Source organism: Rhineura floridana, chromosome 2 (assembly GCF_030035675.1).
Source record: "Rhineura floridana isolate rRhiFlo1 chromosome 2, rRhiFlo1.hap2, whole genome shotgun sequence".
In the NCBI taxonomy this organism is placed as follows: Eukaryota; Metazoa; Chordata; class Lepidosauria; order Squamata; family Rhineuridae; genus Rhineura; species Rhineura floridana.
In genome coordinates this window covers 48,301,381-48,321,971 of record NC_084481.1, presented here as the reverse complement: position 1 = coordinate 48,321,971, position 20,591 = coordinate 48,301,381, and the positions used below count along the sequence as shown (strand labels likewise).

The 20,591-nt window shown below is 39.5% G+C and overlaps 1 protein-coding gene across 1 annotated transcript in view; it reads right to left on the bottom strand.

The window, feature by feature from the left end:
• Window positions 1-20,591, bottom strand: part of LOC133376446 (sodium channel protein type 2 subunit alpha-like) — a 156,775-nt gene that overhangs the window by 30,911 nt on the left and 105,273 nt on the right. Inside the window, exons 14-17 of the mRNA XM_061608581.1 lie at window positions 20,110-20,348; window positions 15,653-15,826; window positions 11,895-12,251; window positions 8,545-8,985 (exon numbers count right to left, since the gene is read on the bottom strand). Coding sequence (XP_061464565.1) covers window positions 8,545-8,985; window positions 11,895-12,251; window positions 15,653-15,826; window positions 20,110-20,348 — 1,211 coding nt within the window. The remainder of the gene's footprint in view (window positions 1-8,544; window positions 8,986-11,894; window positions 12,252-15,652; window positions 15,827-20,109; window positions 20,349-20,591) is intronic.

Below are 20,591 nucleotides of genomic sequence, written 5' to 3'. Positions count from 1 at the left end.
GCAGGAGGGGAGAAGGACAGATGTGATCATTTGATGTTTATTGAGTTCTGTGGGAGTTACTCCCGTGCAATCATGCTTAGGATAGGTAAAACTGACCGGGGGGGGGAGGGACGGAGGGCTGAAGTGGGCAGGGGAGGAGGAAGAAGGAAGAGGGGAGGGGAGGAGGAAGGGAAAGGGGAAGGAGAGGAAAGGCAGGTCTGATCATTTGCATGATTGAGTTCAATCGGATTTACTCCTATGCAATCATGATTAGGATAGGTAAAACTGACCATGGGGGAGGGGGAAAGGGAGGGGGAAGGACCATATTGGAGGGGGGCAAAGGAAGGGGGAGGGGAGGGCAGGTTTGATCATTTGCATGCATATAGAGTTCAATAGTATTTACTTCCATGAAATCATGCATAAGATAGGTAAAACTGACCATGGGGAGGAGGAAGGGAAGGGGGAGGAGGGGGAATGGGGAGAAGGGGATTGGAAGTGGAGGGGCAAAGGAAGGAGGAGGGAAGGGGCAAGAGGGAGGGGATAGGAGGGAGGAGAAGGGAAGGTGGGTTTGGTCATTTGCATACTTTTTGAGTTCAATGGGATTTATTTCTGTGCCATCATGTTTGAAAATGGAAATGGACTGCTTTCAAGTCAACCGGATTTATGGCGACCCTTTGAATAGGGTTTTCATGGCAAATGGTATTCAGATGTGGTTTTACCATTGCCTTCCTCTGAGGCTGAGAGGCAGTGACTGGCCCAAGGTCACCCAGTAAGCTTCATGGCTGTGTGGAGATTTGAACCCTGGCCTCCCAGGTTGTAATCCCACCCTGACCTGGGGGAGGGGCAGGGAGGGGAGAGGAGATTGGGTGGGCGGGCACTGGGCAGAAGGGAAGCCCCTTTCTTTTCCACAAGGAAAACATTGTGAACAGTATCATTGCTTTTCAGCATTTCCCCTACCTTTCTATTCTACTGAAGGCACATGTAGCCTCCCACTAGGGTTGCCAGTTCAGGGCCTGATCCCGATCCTGTATCTTTAGGAGAAGAAAATGTCAGGCAAGTGCAGGTGTTCTTGCAACACTGTAATGGGGAAAACCACAAGGAGGAATTCTCCCTCCCCCCTGCACAACTTTTAAAGATACAGAAGACCTCTTGGAGGCTGGGCCTGGCAACCAAGAGGTCTTCTGTATCTTTCAAACTTATGCAGGGGGAAGGGAGAATTGCACCTTGTGGTTTTTCCTATTACAGTGTTGCAAGAACACCCGCACTTGGCTGACTTTCTCTTCTCCTAAAGATACAGAATCAGTCTCAGGCCCTGAACCTGGCAACCCTACCTCCCACCCAAATTTAAAACAAAGCTGTCCCTAGCCACATCCACATCAGGCCTCTATTACACTTTGGACAATCATTATTTATTTATTGTATTTATATACCGCCCCATAGCCGAAGTTCTCTGGGAGGTTTACAATAACTAAAAACATTAAAAACAGATATACAAATTTAAAAACACATCTTTTAAAAACAATTTAAAACAATTTATCATGGCTTCTCTCAAAGAATCCTGGGAAGTGTAGTTAGTGAAGGGTGCTGAGAGTTGCTAGGAGATGCCCTGTTCCTCTCACAGACCTTCAATCAGAGTGGCTGACTGTTAAACCATTCTCTCAGGGGAATAGGAGTCTCCTCTCAGCACCCTTCACAAACCCCACTTCCCAGGATTCTTTGAGGGAAGCCATGACTGTCTCAAGTGAAATCAAGTCTGGTGTGGGTGTGGCCCCCGGTTAGCCAAGACCAGCAGCTGTGAGGCTTTTAGAACACTGACAGCTGGTTCTTACTGAGCATGCCCCGCATTATCATTGGCTTCAAGCCAAAATTTCTTAAATTAATTAAAAATCAGGCAGGCATTTTTTAAACTTTTAAACTGTAGAAGATGAAGTTCGGAGTATGGGGTAAGGTCAGTATGAGGATTACAGGTACTCTGTGAACATGGCTGATTTTTAATGAATTTCAACAGATTATGAGCACTCTGAGAGAAAAAAGTCCAAAAGGGCTCTGAGATTTTTCTCTCTCTTTTTACGCTTTGAACTGTCTATTCTATCTGACTGTTTTGTGTATCGCCATGAAAATTGAGAGGGTTGTTAGGCAAGCGTTTCTGAGTTCAGGACTATAAGTTTGGTAAGGTTTTATTTTGAAATGAGCTTAGGGGAAGCATCAGAATGGCATGCAGGGGTATTTTCAATTTAACATTGCGGAATGTGAAAAATCCATGCTGGCTATAGTATACAGCCACTCTCATGGCTGTATAACATACAAAAATGCTTTATAGGGGAAAGTGCTTTGCAAAAGTGTGTACTTTAGACACAATTGCATACAAAATGTGCATATTAGGATAAATGTGTACTAAAATATTGAATTTTCATGAGGACTTTCTTAAAATTGCAACTGATATACAAATATGAAGACCTGAACATAAAATTGGAAAAATGAGAAACAGAAATCAACATATTCACCAATCCCTCATCTGATCAGTATCAAAATAAGAGCTCCTATGCAGCTTTAGGGGGGAAAAACCCTAGCCATGTGGAAGGGGCAATATTTATTTTAATCAGGTCTGGAAAAGGAAGAAGTAAGGCTTCTCTCACTGCATGCTACATTTACAGTAGGAATTGCACCCCCACCCTCACAAACAAACCTAAATTTTAACTAACCAAAGTCAAAGATATAGCTACACTTGCACAGTAAGCTTAACGTGTCGTTCGGCAATGTGGAACTTCTTGGAGTAAAAGCTCCTTTGAAGGCCAGCAAAGAAAGGACAGGGAGAAACCCATGCTGGTGAGGACAAGGAAGGAGCTTGGGGTGCAGGGAGAACTGTGTGAACCTATTCCCCATTTCTTACCCATAGTCATGAAGAGATTGCCCGCTTCCATAGCCATATCCACACCATACATTTACAGCACAATTATACCACTTCAACAGTCATGGCTCCCTGCAAAGAATCCTGGAAACTGTTGTTCATTAAGGATGGTGAGTGTTGTTGGGAGACCCATATTTCCCTTAATGAGCTACTATTCCCAGAATGGTTTAACAAAACAAGGATTCTTTGGGGGAAGCCATGACTGTTAAAGTTGTATAACAGTGCTTTAAATATTTGGTGCAGATGCGGCATATGTCAGCACCAGTCCAAAGAGTATATTGGTATAAATGAAAATGTACTTGGTATACCATAAAATGCCTCAAAATTTGCACATTGATTTTTAAAAAACAAACAGTGATCCAGGAAGTGATCACTACAGGCAATTCCAAGGCAGTGTTTTCCTGCTAATAGTCACCGAATGGCCCAAATGCATATCTCCTTGCCTTCCATAAGACAACAGGACATAATAGCCCACAATCCCCATGTGCATTTATTGGGTTTTATATTAAATACAATCATAAGCAGTTAGGGGAAAGCAATTATAATTTAATTCATATCTGTCCCTAAAATGCCATTATGAAATTGAAAAGAGTTTCCATCCATTTACACTGATGAAAAATGAAGGCAAGCATAGCCAATTTGAGTAACTATTGCGGCAATCCTGTTTCACACTTAGGACTGATTAAGATCCTTTGAACATACAAGGACTTACGTAAACATGATTAATGAACTCTGTATTAAGGAATCCAAATACCACTTTATGGTTAAAGAGCTAGGCAACCTTTGAAGATGCAACGCTGGTATTCTCATTACATTCCAATGGTTTGTGTCCACTGGATAAAACTCAATTACTTTTCTTAAAATTACAACTCTTATTAGCCTTGTAACTTTATAATCCAAGACAAAATATATCCATAGACCATGCAGTTCATGTATTATAATGTTATGTAAAAATAATCAGACACAGTGAATGTTGGGATATGCCGATCATGCTGCCGTGAGAGTCAAATGACTCCAATTGCAGATCAGCTTGTGCATATTTCTTTCGGTATCACAATGGATGAAGGTGGCAGATACTTTAGCATATACGGATTAGCATGCATGCCAGACAAAATTTATCCAACAGTGATCATGTATGTATGATTTGCTGAGGTAACCTGTTCAAAATGGCTGACACACGTTGATCTGCCTGGTTAAAAATCACCAGAGCTGCACTCTTGGCTGATCCAGCTTGATTATAATCCTGTGAGAAGCAAGAATGGTAGGAAACAACATTGAAGGCACAAATACTTGTATGCTTCCAGTTCTGGAAATACCACAAACATGGCTGCAAAAGGTTTTTCTGTTATCCACATTAACAACTGAGTGAAAGCTTATATAGATATACATACTGGGAATACTGTGATTATTCATTTAAATAAGAAATAACAGTTGGGTTTGTATGTTTAAAACATGATTCTGCTGATTCACCGTTATGTCTGCTTTCACAGGCAGACAGATATTAATAATGGCTCCATCTTTCTGAGCTATATCTACTTCACTGATAAGAAGCAATCTAGGAAAGCATCCGTTGGTCCAGGATCAAATTGGTTCTTGAGGGTGTATTTGTGCAATGCAGTTTTCAATGTGCTGACCACTACCCATTTTTGAAAAACTGTGTTGTTATGCTGATAAGGGAAAAAAGTCAACTGCTATGAAGAGGAGAGAGAACTGCCTCCAACCTCTTCCTGCAACACTGGCTAGATTTGTCCTTTCCTCACAGTGACCACAGGAACATAAGAATCCACCTTATACTGAGTGAAACCAATGGTCCACCTAGCTCAGTATTGTCTGCACTGACTGGCAGAGGTTCTTCAGACAGGAAACATTCTCAGTCCTAATGGGAGATATTAGTTAAGGATGGAACCTGGGAGCTTCTGCATGTGAGGCAGATGTTCTGCCACTGAGCTATGATAGATAAACAGCCCTGAGGAAAGAAGAGAAGGAGCGTGCTAGCCAGCCAAACTTGTTTGCTTCTTTACAATTATTGTTTCTTTTTATTCCACCTAGTTTTCTGTTTCTCTTGCCACTCTCTTAACATACTGAGAGCCCCTTGAAGGCAGTGAAGCTTTTATCTCATTCCTTTTGTAATTTAAAAACTGATGTACCCACCTATATAAGTTTTAAAAATAAAATAAATATGTTTTTAGATTGTGAAATTTGATTTTAGACTGATGTTGTGTATTATATTGTATTTTATTGTATCTATGTTCACCGCCCAGAGAGCTATTGCTAGTCGGGCGGTATATAAGTTTTAAAAATAAAATAAAATAAATAAATAAATAAATTGATAGGCTACAAACGAGACCAAAATCCTATATAATGTGCAGATCTGCTACAGCTTAGGAGAGACGATAGCTCAGTGACAGAGGATATGATCTGCATGTTGAAGGCCTAAGTCTCAGTCCCTGGCTTCTCCAGGTTCAGTCCTTGTCTTCTCCACTTAAAAAAAAGAACCAGGTAACTGATAATGGGAGAAAAAGACCTCAGCCTGAGACAATCCAAAAGTTGTTCTTTCAGATTCTAGTGGAGGATAGCCTTTTTTTTTTTTGGCATAAACTTTTATATTGGTTTTTCAAAAAAAAACTCATAGAGCATACAAATAAAGTGAACAGGTTTTCCCCCTTCCTATCCCAAAACGTAGGGACTCAAAAACAGATGGGATGTTAAATACAAAAGACCAGAGGTACATCTGATAACCAGTTCAAAGCAGCAAGGTTTCTACATAATCTCTTATTTTACAGGTAAGGCAGTGCATGCACAAGGTGCTGCAGGTAAAATCATTGGGCCCAATCATAGGCCACTGGAGGGGAGCAGCTATATTTTGTGTTATTAACGTTAATAAAGTCAAACTAAACAATTTCAAAAGTGTCATTTTCTTTTGAGCTTTTTCCACTTTGACCTTCTGGGGGAGCTATACTAGTAAGGCCACATGCTATACTCTCTGGTACTATATCTCAATGCTCTGAGCAGTCTTTCTAGTGTCTAACAGTGATACACACCTTGCTGTGAGGATGCATAGTTCTACCTCCTATAATCTCAGCTGAGTTCTCTTCATGAGCTTGATTCATAGTTTCTATTCTACCCACTAAATTCCCCACCCTGTGTCCCAGAATCATTAGTGTACAATCACTCAGGTGGCTACCATGTGGAGCTGGACATGGTGCAGCCTTGGGGTGCTGGCTATCACCTGCTCCAGCATATAAAAATATAAATAGATACAATTACCGTATTGAGTTGCACAGGGACAAGTTAGGAGGAACAACAGCATGCTATCCATTTGCACCATTATACACCCTCAGATTCTTGATGAATGAGGCAGGCCTTCTTATGAAGGCATGGACACTTGTAAGCATAGTTGTGTGTTCTTTCTCAGTGTACATTCAATCTATTGTTATTACCTGCACATCTGAGGCCAAAACTGGCTCCAAAGTGGTAGAAAATAAATGTAACTACATCCCTAACTTCCATCAGTTTCTACTCCAGACATGGCACTCATCTTTTCAGTATTGATTTTGTTAAATTCATACCTTCCAGGATTTTATTTTATTTCAGTAGAAGGAAAAGTTGCAGGAGCAAGGTAAGTCTATAAAAACATATGAACATAATAAGTGTCTGCTGGATCCGGCCAGTGGCCCATCTAGATCAGCATCCCGTTCTCACAGTGGCCAACCAGGTGCCCAAGGGAAACTAGCAAGCAGGACCTGAGTGCAAGAAGCACTCTCCCCTCCTGCAGTTTCCAGCAACTGGTATTCAGTAGCATGTTGTCTCCGACCATGAAGCCAGAGCCCAGCCATCATGACATGGTGGTGTCTATGATGTATAAACTTCAGATATCAGGGCCCATTCTCGAGGTCATTACCAACCCCCCAAAACTGTGTATTATATAAACAATAATCCTTATTACAATTCTGTATTTTTTACATTAATAGTTGGAATCTTCATCAAATACAACTCTTTAAAAAACAAATAAACCCATGACTTAACTGAGATCTATTTTGACCACAATATCAGATTAGCAAAGTACCTTTTAAAAGTCTAAGAGACTTGGGTAAGGCTACTTGAATAATGCTAGTCAGAAAACTACTGGCCTTCTCAAAAGGTCATTTCTAATCAGAGCATGTGCCTACCAATGCTTGAGACAATTGTGGTCTGATTTGCACATAACACTAAGCCAAACCGTGGCCAAGTGTGACTAAGCCAGTATGTGGGTACTCAAAGGAAGAACCATGACCATTTCGCTCCTCCCCCAGTCCTGCCGCTGCCACACTACCCAGAAGTAAGCCACAGTTTGATTTAACTTTATGTCTGACCTTGGACTTATGGTTTGTTTTCCTCAGTAAAACCATGGCGTGTATAGAGCAAGACAAGCCACAAGCCCAAGTTCATATGTAATACTAAGCCAAACTATGGCTTAGCTTTGAGTAGCACAGCAGCAGCAAGACCAGGGGAGGAGGGAAGCAGCTGTGATTTTTCCTTGGAGTACCTGTATGCTCATCCATTCATGCTTAGCTGTGGTTTGGCTTAGCTTTATGTGTGAACTGGTCCATTGATGGTGCTAGGATTTGGGGTTATTATTATTATTTTTTGCAGGGGCCTGTCCCTAACTCAGATTCTACCTTTTTTGGTTACTCCCCCCTTTTCTTCTTGCAAATATAACAGAAGAAAAAACAAACATAATCATCCGCCATACCCTACCAATCCTGACTTAAACTTATGAACTGATATGGTCAGTCCCTTTGTCCAAAGCTATCCAAACAACATTGACTATTATAAGCTATATTATAAATACAATATTTGCTGTATTAAATAAAATATTCACTGTATTCCTTTTGGCACCAGCTTAAATTTGTTTTGTTTAGGTAACCCTATTCAAACACATAGATGTTGATGTGTTCTAATCTTTGGATTTTGTTGTTGTTTTTAAAATGGTTTTAATTCCTTGTTTTTAACTGTTTTATTGATGATTTTGTTGTCTTTTGTAAACTGCTTAGAGGTTTTTACAATCAAGCAGTATGTAAACTGTGTTAACTTCAACAACTAACTAACTAACTAACTAAATAAATACTTTCAAACAAAGAATATTTGGATACTTTAACAACTACCATTGATCAATGTAGTTTTGTTTTCTGGCCCAGGATAAGTGGAATGATTTTGCCAGCTGTGCCATTCACCTTGTTTGTGTAGAGCTACACTACAATTAAAGAGATTTGAACAGCATCTTTTGTAACTTCAGAACATCAAAAGTGACAGTTTCAGAGCTACTGGAATACTGATGCCACACCAAATTTTGGCACATGTTCTGTCCTGCTTATCAATTTTTAAAATTTAAGAAATGCTCATTCACATCTCTCATTGAATTTGTTGTAATTTGGAGCCACTCTATAATCTGCAGATGCATCCCAGTGTTATTTTGTGAATTAATGGAACAATACCATACCATCCTGTGTTTATAGGGTGAAAAAGTAAGTATACTGCCATCTTTCAAATACTCACAGAGGTACAGACTTCTAGAAAAAAGGAGATTAAGGTTATATTTTAAAATATGAGTATACACTTTATGACACAGCTGACTGCATACAAAAAGAAGTAAAGTGCATAGTATAATCATGTCTTACCTCTTTACTTTCTTCAGCCTCGGATATACTGCTAACTTCTTCTGTATTTAAATGTTCAAAGTCAGATTCTCCCACAGCTATTGGTACTGTCACAGTGAGATTTGGGTTGTTTATGAATGACATGTGATCAGTGCTGTCCACATAGATTGTAGTTGTTGTTCTGTCTTTATGAAAATCAAGACCAGCTACAGTGTGGTTGGGAACATAGACCCCCTTCTTGTCATCTTGCCCATCAGCTGAATCAATTCCAGTGGAGGCCTTACATTTTTGCAAAAGGACCACTTGAACAAACTCATATGCTTTTCTTTTTACATAATCTATTCCTCTCTGTATTCTCGCAACAGCAATCTGGAGATTGTTTGCGTCTGTATCCTGTTCTGGGGCAGCAAGATTGTCTGAACTAAAAGAGCTCAATAATAAGGCCAGAAAGAGGTTTAGTACCTGTGGGGAAAAAAGAATTCAATTAGGTTCTTTTTTGCTTTAGTTAATTCCTAATACCACAATCCAGATTTGTTCCTATGTATTTTCAAACTGAATTCATATTAAAATTTCTGAATATCTTTCTTAAAAAACCCAAAAGATTCTTTGATTATATGCTTACTTCTGGTGTTAATGGATATAAAATCAGTTGCCCTCTATCCTTTCTGGGTTGTGGTCTCATTTTGAAAATGCTTTTGATTATTACAAGAACCAAACAATCCAATATGCATGCATTTGCATGTCTCTGCAAGTTTACAAAATGTTAGCAATTTGTATAATGGGGAGACTGAAGAGAAGGACCTATTTAAGTTGTCATCATTATTATTTTGACCACTTCCACCAACAGAACCCTGTTTTTGGAAATGGAGAGAGGAATAGAAATGTTATTTGAGAAAATACACTAAAAATATTGAAGAGCTCCACACTATACAGAAACAGCACAAATAAATTTGGAAGACTAGGACCTAAGTTGAATAGAGCAGTGGCGCCCTTATTGTGGGTCCAAGGCCCTGTGCCACTCAAGAGGGCCCTACATAGCCCACTTCGGGCCTCCTAGGCAGAGGGGCCTGAGCCTTTCTTGGAGAGCAGCAGGACTGCTTTTTACCTTATGTGTACAAGGGAACCAGGGGTTGTTTTGGTGTTTTTTAACCTTTAAAAGAAGGGGCTTACACTGCTCAGTGTGTGAGCCCCTCTATACCCACTGCTTCTACTGGCACCTGCACTTCCTAGAAAGTCTCTACTCTGTGCTGTTTTGTGCAAGCTGCCTGGAACTTTTGCTGAGTCACAGACTGGGATATAGTTGTCTTGAGGGATCTTAGACCCTTTACTTTTTTGGGAGCAGGTTCCCAGCAAGTTCCCTATGTCTCCAGCATCCTGCGAGCCAATCAGCATGAAAGGAAGAGTCCTCTAACATGCTTCCTTGTCATTTTCTGTTGTGTGGAGCCAATGAGAATAAAAGGTGTCAGCCACTGAGAAGGCTCTTCCCAGTAGCTAACACTCTCCCCTTTCATACTTATTGGCTTCTAGTGATGTCTGTTGTTGTGGGAGAAGGCATGAATAAGGTTCTCATTCTCAACTCAGCAGCAAAAAAAGGGTGTGTGGCTGTGACTAACATAAAGGGATCCTGTACTTCTGAATTTGCCACTACACTACTGGTCACAGAGACAGTCATGTGAGACTCTTGGATAATAAGAACTGGATGATAATGTTAAAGAAAATATCTAATAAGATGCCAAAGAGAATAACAGCATCACAGTGGATGTAGAATTATAAACATTACTGAAATATTACAAAGGAAATGATGGGATGTAGAAATGTGGGAATTCATCAAACTGACCATGGCCTTAATAAAGGAATGTTGGAAAAGTCAGAATTATACTTTTCCCTGGTTAGATTATGGATGCCCATAGTCTACACTTTCGCCTATGTAAGTAATGAAATGGAAAATTCTATCCTAGTTCCTGATCAAATACAAAAAAGGGTTCGGAAAACAACCCCCTTTCTTCTTTCTCTTGCTGATGCCTGTCCAACTCTTCTTTACCTGCTCCCTCCCAGCTCTGGATAGGTAACTATGAATTTTGTTTGAAAATGATAGCCTTGCTATGAAACTGTGAAATTCTGTTTGATAACTAGATGGGCACGAGAGAGTTTGGAGACTAACTCTTCAATTACGATAGGGAATAACAAGCTTTGACTGATAGCCTTGCTAATGCAAATATGGTGATAATCTCATTTTAATCTATATTATTTTGCAAGTACTATATTGCTAAGTACAAACACTTCTTCATGCTGCTATGTTATGGTTCAAACTTCAAAATATCATTATCTTCCATATGAACAATAATTCTTATGTGTTTCATATTGTTTAATATTGTTCTATGTATTATGTTTTATATTCTATTTCTGTACACTGCTTGGGTATTTTCCAAAGGTAGAGTGGTTTATAAATTCTGAAATAAAAATGAAATAGCTAAATAAGACAACAATATGCTTGGAATGAAGCATTGTATAACAATAACTAACTGATTTGTCTCAGTATAGTCTTGCCTGTGGTCTTTATCACTGGTTATGCTTTACTCCTTGTCCCACTGGGTTGATAATATGGAAATTTGAACCCTGATTAAATCAATAAATTAACATTGGTGCTTTGGCCAGGAAAGCACCAAACCAACAAACAGCTTTCTGCCCTCTACTACACTCAAGGAACTCTTTTACCTGCAACAGATCTTTGATGCTGACCATTTTGTTCACTGTCTTGTTTGTAATGCAAGGAAGGCATTATGTGTGCCAGATGTGGATTCCTCTGCCTACATGGCTGACCACCAGTCATCAGTGCAGGCAGAAGGGAAGAGCCAAGCACAAAAACATTGCTTCTGGGCATGGAAACATGGACCTGGAAAACCTGGGTTATTGGGCACCTAACAAACATAATGAATAAACAGAGAATAAATAAATCCCTCTTGCTGGAATGGGCATATATGGTCATCCTGCAGCCCAGCTGCTGATTACAATGAAAAGGTCTTTCTATGTAACACTAGACCAGGAAATCTGGTACTTTGGTGGATTTTTAAGATGACAATTGATTAGTATGTATGAAAAATATATGTTTAGTTCTAGTGCCTATCAATGCAGGCAGTTAAGTAAGATCATCTTTGAAATCCCCTATGGCTACATGATTCTATAGGAAAAACCTGAATAAACTGCATATGTTGTTAGCTGCTTGGACGCTATCCATAGTAGAAAGATGGGGAAAAGGTTTTCTATAAAAAAACATACATACTGGTTTGCCTACATGGATCATAATAGCAGTAGATTATCAGACAATCAACAGAAAATACAGTAGCTGAAAAGACCACTGTTTGATTACGTACCACGAGGTTTCCAATCACCATAACCAGCATGAACACAATGAGGCACATGGGTTGACCTGCAACCTCCATGCAGTCCCACATGGTTTCTATCCATTCTCCGCAAAGCACTCGGAACACGATCAAGAAAGAGTGGAAAAAGTCATTCATATGCCAGCGAGGAAGCTCACAGTCTTCTGAAATCTTGCACTTACAATTTTCGTAGTATTTACCAAACAGCTGCATACCAACCACAGCAAAAATGAAGACAATGATGGCCAAGACCAAGGTCAGATTTCCCAGAGCACCCACAGAGTTGCCAATAATCTTTATCAACATGTTTAGAGTTGGCCAAGATTTAGCCAATTTGAACACTCGGAGCTGCAAATGATAATGAGGAGTTAGTGCATTTGAGAAATTAGCAAACAGATAAAGGCTGCAGTCTAGAGACCCACCTGCACAGCTGGAATCCCATCATCAGTTACACTGGATAAAGATCTATGACCGCAAGCAGTTCTATAGCCCCACCTGGGAAAGCTCTGGTCGCACTCATACTATAAATTTATTGAACTAGGTCTACTGGCTGGGGTGAGGAACCTGTGCCCCACCCACAGATGTTGATGCACTGTGACTTCCAAAGTCTCTAGCCATTGCCCATGCTGGCTGGGGTTGATGGGAGTTGGAGTCCAACAATATCTGGAAGGCTACAGATTCTGCATCTCTAGCCTATAACTAGAGTTCCAAAAATGTGAGGCTGACAAGGAGTGGTTGCCAGAGAACATACAAGTTCATGCCTAACTTCCACCCCTAGTCAGTTTGGCTTCTCTGTTCACAGAGATGGATGTGTACAATAAGCGTAGCTTAAAGCTCTTCTCTCTTTTTGAGCAGCAGAACCACATTAATGTTACTGAGCTTAAGAATTCCCAGTGTCAGTGTAAAAACACATCCTGGTTGGATAAGAAAGGGTGTGCTGCTAATTGGTAGTATAAATCAAAAGAAAACATGAGACTATGGTGCTCTAAGAAAAGCTGCCACTCTTTCTTTGCTGGGTCTTGGAGAGAAGAGTGAATCCTGGCAGCTTTACATCCAAACACCTATTTAATAGGCTTGCTTTGAGCATCCATTTATTTGAAATTAATGCCATAGCTGGAATCAAGGGTGGAAGCATGTTCAAAGTGGGCCTATTTGGTTTCCTGTAGATTCTGAGCCCTTCCCCAGATTCTGCCAGTGGGTGGGTTGCTAGATATGTCCACTTACTTATAGAATGGGTTGTCCATTGCAGGAGGGAAGAACTGCTATTCATCAAGAAGCCAGTAAAGTATTTCCCCTTACTATAATATAACAGGTCCACTGGGATATACAGCAGTGGTATCTCTCTACACCCCTTCCACACATTGTGAGGGTCCTCTAACAGAACTGTCAGTGAAACACTGCCCTCTAGCAACGAAGTGAATTGCAATGGCCATTCAGCATTGTACAATCCATTTCACAGTTTGGGAGGAGTGGAAATATGCTCCCAGGCATTTTAAGCGTTTATGTTATAATTTAAATTTTTTATTTTTTATTTTTTTCTTTAGTTGCTGCTTGTGTTTATTGTTTGTTGTCTGATTTTATTGTTGATATTTTGTATTTTAACCTTTTTGTACACCGCCCAGAGAGCCACTCGCTATGGGCGGTCTATAAATGAAACAAATAAATAAATAAAATAAAATTCCATAGAGCAGAACTATGAATTTTTGCTCATCTCTCATCAGCAAAATATTCTCTTTTACTGGAAATTAGTGGAATCAGTTAGTTTTCTGGAAAAAGATTGTTGGACCTGAATTTTTCATGCATGTGTGTGCCAAACTTCTACTGCTCATTCTGGTGGATTATCAAAGCCGTAGTTGAGTCTTTTTTGAAACTCAGTAGGTTCTGGATGCTCCAGAAACACTCTACATCTTGCTGTAAATACAGAGTACTCTGCCAAAGATTTGAAGATTTCCAAATATATGCAGAATCTGCCACGGGCGTGCAGTGGCCTTAAGATTCACCTTGTATCTCTATCTGTAGCATTGAGAAATAATCTGATCTTGTTATTCAGATCTGAATCAGATCTGTTAAATCTGAAGTTCTGTCCCCCGACCGCCACTGACTATAATGGTGAAACTAAAACAAAACCAAAAAACTGTTTCCCCTTTTCACAGAAGTGGATGAAATTTGCAGGTAAATGAGTCCCTCTAGAGAGGATTAAGCCTGCCAAAGTATAGGCAGAGGCATTCAGGAGCTCTTGTGCACAACACCTTAAAGGTTTGATGATTTAAACAAAGGAAAAGGAATATATGCTGACAGAATTAGGTACAATTTGCAAGCATGATTGCCCCTTCTGAGAGAATGGAGCCTGCCAACTTTCAGAATTACACATGCAGTGGTTCTCCCACAACAGCAAACTTTACCATTTTTAGATGGGTAAAACAGAAACCACTTCACCTCTTCCAGTATTTATGAGCAGTGTGAAAACTAGTAATGTGAGAGAGGTGTCCCTGAGTAACTGGGTAAAAACAGGCTGGCAATGAGCAACATAACTGGGAGCTTCTTTAATGAACAATCAGTCTTAGGTGAGAGTGGAAAAAGGTACCAGAGCTCAAGTGGGGAGGGGAGAAAATTTTAATTAAAAATATTAACAATTCTGGAAGCAATAATTCAATGTAATGAATTCATAGGTATCCTAAAGCTGAAGAGAGGAGGATGAAACTGAAGAAATAAACTAAGCTTGGGAGAAAAAGCAACAGGAACTAAAAAGTGGCAAACTAACATATAAATGCAGCAGCCAGAGGGGAGCACAAACCTACGGAAAATAAGAGAAAACAAATGGAATTAAAAACAAATAACTGAAGTATTTGTTGTTTGCTAGAAAATAGAAAGGGATTACAATAAAAAGGGAAAAACTCATAAAAAGTGTACAACTGTATGAAGGGAGAGGGAAAGTGGAGTAACCATACTGACCTCTCCTAAATACATTTGTCCCCAAAATCACTGTGATTAGAGTGCAATTACAAAATAATTCACTGTGATTAAAACCTAGACCTGTCCTTCAAAAGATTTCCCCAACCTGTCTGCCCCATCCTTTCTCCACTTGAACTCAGGATATTTCCCTTAGCCTGGTTTTGCTCTTTTTTTCTTTTTTAAATGCAATGATCATTTTATTCTGAATGGCAAAATGCAGTGCTTTTAAGGCACCCGAGTGCACAGCGTGACTCGGGACTTTAGGAAGTCCCTGGTTTGCCTTGAGATGCCTTGTTAATAGCGCACTCTGGCTCAGGCACTTGAAAACATCACCCAAATCACCCTTATTTGCCTCGTAATTCAGGCTGCTCACAGGGGTGAAGCACACCTCAAGAATCTGCTGGATTCCAGCAAGTCCTAAATCCACTGAGGAGCTATTCTGTTGCAGGGGAAGGGATAGAGGATAATTTCATTTGGTTCACATTCTTAAAGTGAACTAACCTAATTTGTATCTCCTGGACTACGACATGCATTGGAAAATAATTTTCCTTCAGATTTTGCACTTCTCCAAATTCTGTATTATTATTATTATAATCCCAAAAGGAGCCAGGGTGGCAAAAAACAAGTGATAAAATAAAAACCTCTTAAAAACCATTCCAGTGCTGATGCAGACTGGGTAAAGGAATCTGCTTAGAAGGCTAATTGAAATACAGTTCTCAGCTCAATGAGAACCTGCAATTTTATACCTAACTATTTTCTGCAGTCAAATCAGTAACAGGGTTTAGCATCTTATTTACCAATCTGAATGACCGTAGCACCGATAATCCTTCTATACTTTGAAGACTCAGCTCCATCAAACTCAGGCTGACAATGATGCTATCAAAAATATTCCAGCCTTCTTGGAAATAATAATAAGGATCCATAGCTATTATCTTGAGGACCATTTCAGCAGTGAAGATTCCAGTGAAGATCTAAGTGCAGAATGAAATAGGTTAACTACTACATTTTATTATCCCAGCCTCCTCTTTCTTTTTTTTCTTGCACATTTCAAAGAAATTTTATTAAATTGTATTTTTTTGAAAATGCATCAACATAATCTAATAGCAAAAGTGTTGGAACTGAAGCATTATCCTGTTCCCAGGTGGGATGAGAAGCTGCAGTGTGCCTGGGTATGATCTTAGGAGAACCAAACTGCAGCATGATGGAACTTGCAGCTTACAACAGAAGCAGCCCTGTAGCCAGCCTTCCTTGTTAGGTGGGGCAGCCACATTTCTAAGTGGGGCATTTGAGGGGTGGGGGGAAGAGGCACATAGCACCAGCCAATCCCCCTCTCCAACTGGTGAAGAGAACATGAGGGCCAGGCCAGGCCAGGCCAGGCAAAGGTAAAGTCAGTGACCTTCCCTGTCATTCCTCCTCCATCCAGAGTGTGTTAACTTACATTAATGAAATTTAATCTGTTGAATTGTCTCACCCTTTTTTGAGAGATCCACAGGAATACCAGACTGAAAAGCTTGACTTTGTCTATAGCTACAGTCCCCTTTCACCTGTGATCTGTCCCTGTGTTCTGATTCTTCATGCACTGAACTACTTTGGTAATGACAGTGAGCTCCTGAGCTTGGCTTTGATGCTGCATTACGTACCTCAGTTTTAGATCCCACCTGAAAAACAAACTTATCCAAGTTTAGGGAAGGGCAGAGAGAAAATAAATACTTTAGAGGGTATTTGTTAACTCTGCGTTGAGAGTCCCTCCTTCTAGTCTTGTACCTGACCTTTAGATTTTCTATCTTGTTGGACAATCAAAGGAAAAGTTTCTAACTGACTGCTATATAAAGGACTAATTTAGTATTGGATGCTAACTGTGGAAAGCAATTTGATTTTTTCTGCCCAGAATACCTGAAAAGGCCTGATGCTGAGCTGTACATATTAAGAAAATCAGAACTTAGGCCCAATTTACAGCCCAGGTGGCCAGCCAGCAAGCTAACTGTAGTGTGTACAGCAATGTTTTTATTAGTCTAAGGCAGAAGAAGAGGAACTGGAAACATTTTGTGCAGAAGTACAGGAAGAAATTGATCACACACCATAACAAGATTTTATCTATTTATTTATTTATTATTTGATTTATATCCTGCCCTTCCTCCCAGCAGGAGCCCAAGATGTGCTAATAATCATGGGAATGCAAAAGTAGGGAACAGAGAAGAACTGGGAATTGTGGGAAAATGGGGCTTAGGAGATAAAGCAGGAGAAAGACTTATTGAATTGTGTGAAGCCAATAATTTGTTTCTTGCAAACACATTTTTTGAGCAACTGAAAAGATGACAGTACATATAGACATCACCAAATGGTCAATATAGGAATCAAATTGATTACATAATTGGTAGCAGAAGATGGAGAAATTCCATATTTCCTGCGAAAACAAGACCAAGAGCAGATTGTGGTACAGATCATGAACTGGTCATATCGAAAATCTTAGTAAAGCTAAAGAAGAACAAAGCAACCATAATGCCAAAATACAATTTAAATAACATCCCAGAAGAATATAAAGATCAAATAAGGAACAGATTTGAGGCTTTAAATTTAGTTGACAGAGAACCAGAAGAACTCTGGCGTGAAGTCAGAGACATTATCAGGGAAGAATGCAAAAAGACAATAGTTAATGGATGGCTGAAGAAACTCTTAAAATGGTTAAAGAGAGAAGGAAAGCAAAAGCAAAAGGAGATAGAAACACGATTGGAACCCTAAATGCAACTATAAAGCAACTAGTATGTAGGGACAAAGAGAATTATTACAATAATTATTGTATAGAAATAGAAGAGCACAACAAAAAGGATAGAACAAGAGCCTTATTCCAAAAGATTACAGAAATTAAAAGGAAATTTAAGCCAAAAGTAGGGATGTTAAATAATCAACAGGGGAACACACTGACTGACCGAGAAAAAATAAAAGGAAGATGGAAGCAATACATGGAACAACTCTATAAAAGAGATGCAAGGATGACAGATTCATTCACAGAGGAACCGTATGATGAAGAGCCAGACATTTTAGAATATGAGGTGGACGCTGCTCTTAAAATACTTGGAAGAAACAAACCACCAGGAATAGATGGCATACCAATAGAGTTGCTACAAGCTACTGAGACTGAATCTGTCCAAATTCTGACAACAATTTGTCAACTAATATGGAAAAGAAAACAATGACCCACAGACTGGAAGCGTTCCATATACATCCCAATTCCAAAGAAAGAGAATCCCAGAGAATGTGGTAATGATCAAACTATTACCTTAATATCCCATGCAAGTAAAGTAATGCTCAAGATTCTACAACAAAGGCTCTTGCCATATATGGAGCGAGAAGTGCCAGATGTCCAAGCTCGATTTAGAAAGGGAAGAGGTACCAGAGATCATATCGCAAATGTAAGTTGGATAATGGAACAGACCAAGGAATTTCAGAAGAAAAGCACCCTGTGCTTTATAGATTACAACAAAGCCTTTGACTGTGTAGATCATGAAAAACTAAAAACTTTAAAAGAAATGGGGGTCCCACAGCATCTGATTGTCCTGATGCACAACCTATACTCTGGATAAGAGGCTACTGTAAGGACAGAATATGGAGAAACCGATTGGTTCCCAATTGGAAAGGGGGTGAGACAGGGGTGTATTTTATCACACTGTTTAATCTATACGCAGAACATATCATACGGAAAGCGGGATTGGACCAAGATGAACGTTGGAGGGAGAAATATCAATAATTTAAGATGCAGATGATACCATACTACTAGCAGATTTGAAACTAATGCTGATCAAAGTTAAAGAGGAAAGCACAAAGCCAGGCTACAGCTGAATGTCAAGTAGACTAAAATAATGACAACAGAAGATTTATGTAACTTTAAGTTTGACAATGAGGACATTGAACTTGTCAAGGATTATCAATACCTTGGCACAGTCATTAACCAAAATGGAGACAATAGTCAAGAAATCGGAAGAAGGCTAGGACTGGGGAGGGCAGCTGTGAGAGAACTAGAAAAGGTCCTCAAATGCAAAGATGTATCACTGAACACTAAAGTCAGGATCATTCAGACCATGGTATTCCCGATCTCCATGTATGGATGTGAAAGTTGGACAGCGAAAAAAGCAGGTAAGAGAAAAGTCAACTCATTTGAAATGTGGTGTTGGAGAAGAGCTCTGCACATACCAAGGACTGCGAAAAAAACAAAAAACTGGGTGTTAGAACAAATTAAACCAGAACTATCATTAGAAGCTAAAATGATGAAACTGAGGTTATCATATTTTGGACACATAATGAGAAGATACGATTCACTAGAAAAGACAATAATGCTGGGAAAAACAGAAGGGAGTAGAAAAAGAGGAAGACCTAACAAGAGATTGGATTTGAATCCATAAAAGAAGCCACAGACCTGAACTTACAAGATCTGAACAGGGTGGTTTATAACAGATGCTGATTCATAGGGTTGCTGTTTCATAGGATCGCCATAAGTCATAATCAACTTGAAGGCATATAACAAGAAGGCTGTTTTAATCCTTTGCCATCAAGTATTCAAAAAGAAGAAGAAAAAATAGCCACTATGATTGTGAGTATAGCAAGTGTATGAAAACAGTAAAGGGTAACTTAGCCTAGCCATATTTTTCAGATCACTCTGTTGATTCTTTATTTCCCCCTTTAGCAATAAGCATCTAGTCCTACTCTACTCATCATCATAACTGCAGAATAAACAAAACATGCTTTTTTATTGCTGGCTGGGAACTGAGAAGCAGAGCAAAGGAAAGTCCAAAGTGTGGAGTCTTAACTCTTGCCCATAATACATATTTAACTCTTCAAGGGTTATATTACTGTACAGCAAGTTTTTTTTTCAGGATCACTCAAGTATTTATAGGGTCATTGTGATCATGAACAAACCACCCTCAGTCAGAGAAAGTCTTGAGTGAGCAGACTTTTGGGGGCTCTTCCAGATAAGACTTTTCATGGACACTCGCCCTGCCTTATTCACTGAATTTTTCAGAGGGTCCTATTCTTAAATTGCTCCTGTGCTTAAAACAAGCTATCATACTTTAAACAGAGCCTGTCATTGTCTGTCATGTGACAAATTAAAAAGACAATTTCCCCCCCAAATCCTGGTGATGGTTGGGGGGGGGGAAGCACAGCTCTAAGCGTGGTGGAGGAAAGCATCTTCAGAGTTTTGCAAAATCAGGGTTAAGTTTACCAATCAGAAAACAATGTAATGAAAAAAACCCTTACTTACCAGGTTTCCATTTTTTAGAACACTGTTGAAGGTCTCCTCTATTGGATAGTGTTCCATGGACATAAAAAGTGTGTTTATGACAATACAGATGGTAATGCCAAGGTCAGCAAATGGATCCATCACAATCAAATGAACAACTTTCTTTATTTTTAGCCAAGTATCGCAGCAGTTCCAAATCAAGTAAGTGTCGGCAAATTTATACCAGCATGGTGAACATTTCTGCCTGGATTCTTCAAGTTCTGAAAAGAGGCATATTGAAAACATGAAGACCAAATATGCATTTCATGCTTCATGCTAAGTAGGCAAATGCAACTGAACTAAAACAAAATTTAAAATTTGCAAAATTTATTTATTATTTGATTTATATCCCGCCCTTCCTCCCAGCAGGAGCCTAGAGTGTTAAACAAAAGCACTAAAAACTTTAACACATCATAAAAACAAACTTTAAAACACATTAAAACAAAACATCTTTACAAACATTT